At 41.2% G+C, this 9,756-nt stretch overlaps 1 protein-coding gene across 1 annotated transcript in view; it reads right to left on the reverse strand.

Annotated features, from left to right (window-relative positions):
• The window catches only part of TTL (tubulin tyrosine ligase), a 47,199-nt gene extending 37,883 nt beyond the window's left edge, over window positions 1-9,316 (reverse strand). The window contains exons 1-2 of the mRNA XM_007959407.2: window positions 9,160-9,316; window positions 6,484-6,562 (exon numbers count right to left, since the gene is read on the reverse strand). Coding sequence (XP_007957598.1) covers window positions 6,484-6,562; window positions 9,160-9,316 — 236 coding nt within the window. The remainder of the gene's footprint in view (window positions 1-6,483; window positions 6,563-9,159) is intronic.
• Between the last annotated feature and the right edge of the window lie 440 nt (window positions 9,317-9,756).

The raw sequence follows: 9,756 nt of genomic DNA on the forward strand, positions 1-9,756 counted from the left end.
CCCCCCTTTTTCTTTTCCTCCAAATGATTTTGAGTTGAGTCGACAAATTCTTAAATTTAAAATGAAAGCATACAACTGATACAGGATCCAGGGGAGATACAGAAGCTAGTACTACAACCAGAACAGAATAATAATAATAATAATAATAAAAGAACTGGAAGAAGGTATGTCACAAATCTCATAGTAAATGTTTGCTGTGGCAGAACAAAAGACAAAGTGATTTGTTGTGTAAGACACTGTCAACAAATGCATAGTGAGTTTAATAAGAAGTGTCCTCTCATCAGTCAAAAAAAAAATCGATAAAATTAGTGGTCTAAAATCAGAATTAAATTCCCAATGAAAATTTTTAAAATAAATTTTCAACAAGATCTGAGCTTTTAACTTTGGTCAGCTACAAAATAGCTTGGATTCTTGCATAAAAATGAAAATCATTTTAGATGGAGAGTGAAATTTTGAGGAAAAGTCTAAAAAAGAGATTTTACAAAAAGTGATAATTTTTTTTAAAAAAAGAGGAAAGATCTTCAATTAAGCTACAATTGCCAACAGAATACAAAGACTTTCTAACAATATCAAAGGTTAGTTGAGTCAAAATTTGAAAATTGCAAATACTTTATCTTTAGATGAGTCATGTGATATAAGAAATAATTCTAATCAATACTTTAGGTATATTTTGTCTCAAAGGACTTTCAAATATATTAAGAAAAACTGTCAAAAAATCAAACTCATGGTAGAGATATTCTAAAATCTTTTTTACCTGTCAAAAAACAATTTCATCTGCATGTAAAAAATTAGTTTCTATCACAACCTGAGAATAAAAGAGACTGATGTTCCCTTACTGCTTCATTCTACTGTGTGATACATTTTGAAAACATTTGAGCTCAGTTTTCTGAAGCACAGTCTATGAAAAGTGTCATGGATACAATTGTTAAAATGATTCAGTACATACTTGTAAATGCTACAATGATTCATCAGTTTATGGAATGTTCAAAGAAACAGAAGACAATGAATTTAATGATACTGTGTTCTTAGCCAGTGATCATTAAGTCACAAAACAGTTGTACAAAGATACACTATACTGTTAACTACAATTCAGATTTCTTTGAAATAAAAGGGATGCTCGAATCATTATTATCATTCACTAATTCATTATTCCATTCAATAATCAAAGCTAAAAAAACAGCCCTGTGACTTAATGTTTTCTTATCTATTACCACACTGTACATGAACAAGATAAATTTAAAGCTCCCAGCAAGGGAAAAGCTTCTTTGTGACCTTGCTAGACAGGTATGAGAATTTATGTCACAATTTCTTAATAAATCAATAATAATGACTTTGTACATTTTTCTAACATAACTCAGTAGGGAGAAGATCTTTATTGTAATAAACAACCGGTTGCAAAAACCAAAGAAAATGTTTCAGAATGCTTTGTTGATATTTAAATTTAGAGTTGCTTTTTAATTCATTCAATACCCCTTTGAATTTGATAGTAACAACATGAAGTTGACACAATGACTGGTGAGCTCACTTAACTTTGACAGACATACTTTTAAATTGGTTTGCTTCAAAGTCAAATCAACTCTTCTAAAAATGGTGAACTGTTTTTGTTAGTGTGGATGTGAGTACTAAAGGAAAATGACTTTTTGGTATTTAATTTAGTGAGTGAAGAACTTTTACATGAGAACAACAGGGGTATGTACAGCTGCAACATAAATTTTATGAAATCTAATTATAGATTTCATTTTCCAATGAAAAGTTCATGTTTAAATTAAGATGTGCTATAAATATAAAAATACAACAGATTTTTGAAGACTCAGAGTGAAAAAAGGTAAGATCTCATTAGTAATTTTTATATATTCTGTTGTTATTGTTACTAGGTGCTGAGTCAGCTCATAATTATTTAATATTTGGTATTGTTGAGAATATACACAGAATATGTATCAATTCAATGGTTTCTTCATGTACAGTTCAGTGACACTGATTACATTTGTCAAGTTGTACAATCATGCTCATATTCCTTTTCTGAGTTGTTCCTCCCCCATTAACATAAATTCAATGCCCGCTAAGTTCCCTTTCTAATCTTTTGAGTTGTTGTTGTCCATTTGATCCCACATAGATAGTTCTTAAATGAGCACAACGCTCCAGCCAGACATTCCTACTAGTTCAGTTAAACTATTACTTGCTTTTAAGACTTCAGGAGATATTTTTGGTTTAAAATTTAACGATGATCTCAGAGCAATAGTTTCAGCGGGTTCACCCAGCCTCCATTGCTCCAGAAAATCTGGATTCCACGGGATGTTGAAATTCTGTTCTGTGTTTTCTCCTTTTTCGTCAGGAAGTTATTTTTTATATTGAGTATACATCAAAGTGATAATAATTTGGATTTATTGGGTTAAATGAAATATATTATTAAAAATAATTGCACCTGTTCCTTTATACTTTTAAAAATGTGGCTACTAGGAATCAGCTTGACAGCAACTGGAAAATTTAAAATGACACGTGTGTAGCTTGCTTTTTCTGTTGGATAGCACTGCTCTGAGAATGACCTTTGTTTGGAAGCCATTTGGTGTGCACAGAGTGTTCTGATTACCTAGTGCCGCTCTGACAAGAAAATACCACAAATGGGATGGCCTTAACAAACAGGAGTTTATTCTTACAATTTGGAGGCTTTAAGTCCAAGTTCAAAATGCCAGGCTCTAGGGCCTGGGTGAAAGCCCCTCAAGCTTGGGGTCCAGCTCTGCTTCCTGCTCCCGGCCCACTGGAGCTAGAGGTATTTCTTTACTCAGACAGTTATTCGCTGCTGAGGCTGACAAGCCCCAAGGTTGACAAGTAAAAAGGCACAGTCCAGATGTTACCAATCCACATGGCAGGCCAATAACTTAAGGCCACTGTAAGTCCCAAGGTCGGCAGAGCATAGCAGGCTGCTGAGCAACAACATGGCTACATGCAGGGTCCAAGTGTGCCAAAGGCTAGAGACCATTCTCAAAACTTCTCCTTATATACAGGAAGCAGACCATATACCCAAAGGTAACTACTCAGCTGCTCACAGTAGATTCCACCATGGAGTTGATTATCAGTCTCATCATGGGGAATACTACATCCAGCTGCCCCGCCACTCAACCAGGCCTAGCCAAGTTGACACACAAACATAACCACTACACAGAGCAAATGAGCCCATTTCCTCATAAGCCCATTTGGGAAGCAATAGCAAAAAGAGAATTATTCAATTTATCTACAAGGAAGAAATACTGACAAAAGAAAAGGAGGCTTCCAACCTGGATCAGGGGAGGAAAGGCCTTTCAAGGCTCTGAGGTTAGGGCTTTAGGGCCCTGATGAATTTTTGAAATTCCCTGAAGTGGCAGGAGGAAGCTGTTGGCTGTACAGCTTCACCAAGGTTCTGGGAATCCCTCTGAGAAACATCTGGTAACACTGACTATGGCTCCCATTTGTACATATTAGAAACATGGCTTAACATTAATTTCTGTGGTCATGAGCAACCTGGCTGTCTTCTCTGAGCCACCATTTTGTCCTACTAAAATGAAAGATACTATAATTTTAACTCCTTGGAGTCCTTTCAAATCATACAAATTATGGAGGGCAGACAAAACGACAAAGGGAATTGTTATCTCCTGGAATTACTATAGCCTCTTGGTGGATACCTGGGAGAATGAGGGAAGCTTGTAAGGTTGGTAACAAGCCCTAGCCTGCATAAATTACATTACCATTTACTAAGTGCCATCACAGATCATGTCACATGCCACTTAGGGACCAAGAGTAGGCATTATTACTATCCTCCCCATTTTACAGATGGGGCACTGAGATTCAGAGTGGCTAAGTGTCCAAGGTTCCAGAGGTTTAGATACCTACTCAGACCTGGTTGTGACTCCAGGACCTCCTCATAGACACTAAATAAGCTTTTAAAATAAGAAATTTAAAATAGGGGATTATTTGTAAAGGGTGAAAAACACTTTTATTTGAAAAGCAAACAAAAGCCTGTCCTGGAGCTTCCTCTAAGCAATCCGAAACTTCAATGTCTGCTGCTCAAAAAAAAAAAAAAAAATCAACATGTCTGTCTCTTAGGTCAGGCCCTAGAAGCAGAGCCTGAGACAGGATTTCTTGTGTAAGTGATTTAGTAGGAGAGGACTGTTAGGAGAAACCTGTCAGAGAGCAGAACAGGGCAAGGAAAGAAACCTCACTTCACCTCCTCATAGCTACTAAATAAGCAAATATGTATTAATTAAATATTAAAAAATATTTATTTAATAATTAATATTTAAAATATTTATTTATTTTTACAGCATCCTCTGCTTCCAACTTATCAAACTAAAAATTCTACTTTTCTCTTTAAAGAAAATACTCATTGTGGGAGGGGAAAAAAGAGGAATAAATGTTTTACATAAATTTCTAAAAGAATAATCTCGATAAATAATCATGTTACTTCTGTCTTCCCCCTTCTATACCAGATTCTGATGACACAATCTTTTCATCCTTACATGTAATACAAACATTCCAGGAAGCCTTACTCTCCTGTAGGATTAGCTAATGAATCACAAAAACAGATCCTAGAGAAGAGTGGGTGCATAGATTACTGGGGCTAGAGAGTCTGAACAAGAAGTTGAAGCATTCCTCTTAACACTCAGCCTAGTTAAGCAGGTAGAGCCCAGAAAAACATGTTAGTGGGTAAAAAGAATTTTGCACTGAGTCATCTTTTCCAGTGTCTTCTTACCTAAATGATCTGTTTAGTAACACACACATGTTCACCTCATCATCATGAGAATACTGGAGACCTACTACAGTGTGGCTTTTAGGGGCCACACCCAGTGCTTACCTATTGAAATGATAGCAATTATAGAAGTGACAATAGTAATAATAATAATATGAGCTTTTACTTACATGGTGTAAATTACAAGATAGGTGTTATTCAATTACAGAAATTAGCTGAATCAATCCTTACAATAACCCTGGCCCAGTTACTGTTCTTACTCCCATTTTACCGAAAAGGAAACTAACGCACAAAGTCAAATACCATGAACCAGGTCACTGTGCTACATGATTTATACACATCACTTTATTCAATTCTCACAACCACCTTATAAGGGATATACTAAAGCTTAGAGGGATGAGAAAATATGCCCCAGCTAATGGAAGATCTGGAGCTAAAACCCAAGCTTCTAACCCTAGATCTCAATCACTCTATAATACTGGTTCCTTCCACCTTATGACACTATTCTTTATAGTACCTAGTCATAAACCACTGCTCAGAGACAGGCAGTGCGGTAGATAGTATCATACCCTGCCTAGATTTCCTTACTGAGGGGACCCCTAGCTGCTCTGAGAGATGGCTGCCCAAGGTATATCCCTTCTCCTGAGATCTACCCTTACCCAGAAATGCTTGGAAGGCTATGTCCTCCACCTCTCCTTACAGCCAAGGACTGACTGATACAGAAGCCTAGTACCTTTGCCTCACAATATCTTAAGGTGCTTGTTAAGGAGCCCTGGTGATGTATCTGGTTAAGTCATCTGGCTGCTAACCAAAAGGTTGGTGGTTCAAACTCACTATCTGTTCTAAGGAAAAAAGATGAGGTAGTCTGCTTCCGCAAAGATTTATAGCTTTGGAAAACCAATGAGGGTTGCTATGAGTCAGAACTGACTCGATGGCAGTGAGTTTGGTTTTGATTTTAAAGTGCTTCTTATGGATTGAATTGTGTTCCTCCAATAAAAAAAATGTATTAAAATCCTAACCTCTATACCTATAAATATGATCCCATCGGGAAATAGGGGTTTTCTTTTGTTATGTTAATGAGGTCATACCAGAGTAGGGTGGGTCCCAAACCTAGTCTTTGATGTATACAAAGAGCAGAAAAGACACAGAGTGGGAAGGATAGGTACCAAGGAACACCAAGGAATATCAAGAGCACTGGCTGACACCAGAACTAGGAGACAGGCTCACAGAAGGAACTAACATGGCCGAGACCCTTATTTGGACTTTTAGCCTCCTTTGTGAGGAAATATATCTCTGTTCTTTAAAGTCACCCACTTGGGATATTTCTATTAGGCAGCTCTGGGTAACTAAGATAGTGACCTTCACTCCAGAGCTCCTGGAGGTGTCAGACTGAGGTGAAACTTCACCTAAAACCACCTCTTTGCTGGTTTCTTTCTCTGCCCTGTTCTGCTCTCTGACAGGTTTCTCCTGACAGCCCACCCGCACTAAATCACTTACACAAGACATCCTGTCTCAGGCTCTGCTTCTAGGGAGCCTAACGCAAGAGACAGACAGGTTATTTTTTTTTTGAGCAGCAGACATCAGTTTCAGATTGCCATCACAATAGCTAAGAGGAAGCTCCAGAACAAGTATTTGTTTGCTTTTCATATAAAAGTATTTTTTACCCTTTACAAATAATCCCATATTTTTTACTTTCTTCAGCATGAAAGTTAAAAACTTATATATAAAAATATTGAAAAATCAGGTCTTAAAGGAGCACTTACCTCACTAAGGAAGCTTTACGACACAGTTTATCAGCCCCTCTGTAGTAATTCACCAACTGCATCAGCCCAGGCTCATGACCTAGGAAGGAAAGAAGTGGCTTAGAAGGAAAAAGGACGAAGTCAGCACCATGCAGAAGAGAAAATAGCTGTGTTATGTCCCAGCATTCTTTCTCCCATTTCAGGACTGGTTGTTTGAAATAGAACAATTTTTGTTACCTGTGCCCGTGCTCCCCCTTTCTCTCAGCATCCTACTGGCAATTCTTACCCTCCCCACAGCGGATACTATAATATCAATATTGTGGGTCTGCTAAAGGCCACTGCTGCCTTTGTTTCTTCTTGTTAGGGCAAAGGGCATAAGGAGGATTTTCTGTTTCACCACTCTCAGATCCTCACCATAACCCTCCTTAGGGACATATGGATTAATAAGTCCATCTATTAAAGATCTCTATACCATAAGGCTACTTTAATAGAGCCATGCTTTCCATATCCTTAACCTTGCTGTCTACAGGCATCAGGGAAGGCAGTAGAGCTACGATGCTACTGTCCTTAAGCATGTCTACCTCTCAACCAAGCTTCTAGGAGAGCCACTAGCAGGTGAAAGAAGGTAATGGAGAGCCCATGTCTATAAAATGGGAAGCTCTGACAACTTTCTTTTGTGTATCATCCCAAAGGAAAATTCATTTCACCAGGTACCATTGCATGCCTCTTCCTCTATCAAACTAGAGCAGAAAAGATACTAATAAACACAAAAGTCTGTTTTTATTTAAAATTATAACAAAATGTACTGCATTTTCAGTAACAAAAATCAAAATAAGACCAAACTAAGGAAGTTTGAGTTGAATATGCCAAAACTAGGAATAATTCGAGAATAGCATATAGTCAAACTTAGACATTAACTGGCTCTGTCTCTGGGGTAGGGGACCTCATTAACATCTGAACTACCTGCCTTCCACAATGCATTTTAACTTCTGGATTCAGGCCCTGTAGATTTCTACTGCTTATGCCTCCCTAGGCCAGAGCACCACAGCAATGCAATCAACCATCCATTTTGGCCCTCGGAGAGTCATTTTCCTTGGTTTTTAATATTAGGATTTGACCCAAGGTCTTGCAAATCCAAAGAGGAAGAGAAATGGACAGAGCAAAGAGAAAATAAATGTTTTCAACTATCAGCACTTCTCTTTCTCCTTCTTATTCTTTGCTGAAGGTTTCCTGAAGAGACAGTTCAACCAAAAGGAATCACCAGGCACATACCCTGTATTGGGAGATGTCTAGCGGTTGAAATTAGCATTTCCATGAAGTCATCGTCATACATAAAAGAACTATCAAGTCCGTTTTCCTCTCTGCAGGGTAAACTTGTACAACTAGGAAAAGGTGCCTTCAGTACTATTTCAAAGAAAAAAATTCAGCAAGATCATGCCATAAAACCCCTTGGAAGTCCCAATCCATTACAATCCCATTCAAACATTCTATGACCTCCAAAAAAACCAAACTCACTGCCATAGAGTCAGATCCGGGGGTGTTTCCCTATGACTTGGGCCAGTCAATGCCAAATAGCCTTGTCTTAGCTCACGGAACCTCTCCAACCTCTGACCACACCTTTTTCTAAAAACCCTCTCAGTTTCCTGGGCATAGAACATTGATCTCTTTGAGATGCCGTCCAAGGCAGAGAGTTCTTCCTTAGTGTCAATTCTCTTCTTTGGTAATGCAATTTGGCCCCCACTCCAGCTGAATTTTGGCAAGAACATGGCTACCCAGAGTGAGGCTGTACTTCCCAGATGACAGTGCAGTGAGGTGAGCTCATGAGACTATGCTCAGGTCTACAGGATGTGAGTTGAAGTATCTGGACAACTTCTCAATTACATCTTTTAAAAAGGAAATCCCTGGTCCTCTTTTCTCCTGTGCCCTTAACACAGCATGACATGTGGATATGGTGGTGCCGAGTCAGCTTCAAACATGTGAATAAAAGTAACCTCCTCAGAGAGAGCAGGGCAATGGGGGACTGAGAGGCAGAGGATGAGGGGGCAAACCCAGCTTCATAAAAAAATCTACATTCAACTCACAACTGCGAAAATACGTTCTTTAGTGAAGCTGAGAAAAGCTAAAATCAGACATTCTTCCCTAGGCTAGGATTACTCCTGAAGCTCCTGTTTTTAGAATCCATAGGTCCCTACTAAATCCCCTGATAGTTATAGCTGAGTCTTCAGTACCTGATTTCTCAGGGTTTTCGTTACAACTACTCGATCTCGCGAATTCTCAGTGTAGAAAAGCTGCATATGACTCCAGCCGTCTGCAAAGGCTCGCCCCTCACAGCGCTCGGTCCGGCGGTCTTGCCCGATTTGGGGGCTTGGGTCCGAGGCACAGGGAAACATGCGGCTTTAGGTCCCCCGCCCCGGCTGCCGACGCCCCCCGCTCCCTCCCTGAAGCTGCAGGGACGGGCCATTGTCAGGACGCAGTTGCGGCCTCGTACCAAGACTCCGGTCCCGAATCCGACTTTGGAAAAGGGAAGACATTAAAAATGATGGGTTTGGATCTTTATTAATCCATTTTTCACCTGTCAGAGACGTGAAGGAGAAGATTTATGACCTTAAAAACAAAAGCGCTAGTTCTAATCGGCCGTGGGAGGAGTGGGAGAGCTGCTTCTGGGGGCGGCGAGGCGGGAAATGGGGAAGGGCTCACCCAGTCTGCCGAAGGGCAGCCGGTTCCTCTCTCCCAGCATCAGGTTAAATCTGGGGTTGTCTCGCCTCAGCCTTTTCCAGTGGCCGGTAGCGAGGAGCAGTCGGGAGACCTCGGCGTAGACGCTGCTGTTCTCGTCTCGCACCACGAAGGTGTACATGGCGAAGGGCCGGGCGCCCAGCGTCCCGGGCCGCCGCTGCAGGGACCAGCCGGCTGAGGCGCAGGCTCAGCGTGGAACCCGCTCCGGAGTCGCTGGGTCCCTGCCTTCGTAGTCCCCGCTGCGCTCGCCAAGCCCACGTCCCTGCGGCGCCCAGCCTTCCGACCCCACTGCTCCCAGGTACCCGCCGCGCCTCAGCCACTGTAGCGCTCCGGCCGCGCCTCCGCGCCAGCTCGCAGCCGGTCTTCAGTGCAGGCGGTTCCGTGCCCAGGCGGCCGCACGCCGGCCGAAGTGGCGAGCGCTGCCTGCACGCCGCGCCCACCTCCGGCGCGGCCCCGCCTCCGGCCCGTGATTCCGCGCGGCCGGGCCCAGCTGGGTTGGCGAGAAGGGGCCTGCGCGCCTGGTTGCGCTGTCTGCACTCTTCCTGCGCGCTTCGGCGGTTG

This window comes from Orycteropus afer, unplaced genomic scaffold (assembly GCF_000298275.1).
Source record: "Orycteropus afer afer isolate SDZICR_OR568_19922 unplaced genomic scaffold, OryAfe1.0 scaffold00017, whole genome shotgun sequence".
Classification (NCBI taxonomy): domain Eukaryota; kingdom Metazoa; phylum Chordata; class Mammalia; order Tubulidentata; family Orycteropodidae; genus Orycteropus; species Orycteropus afer.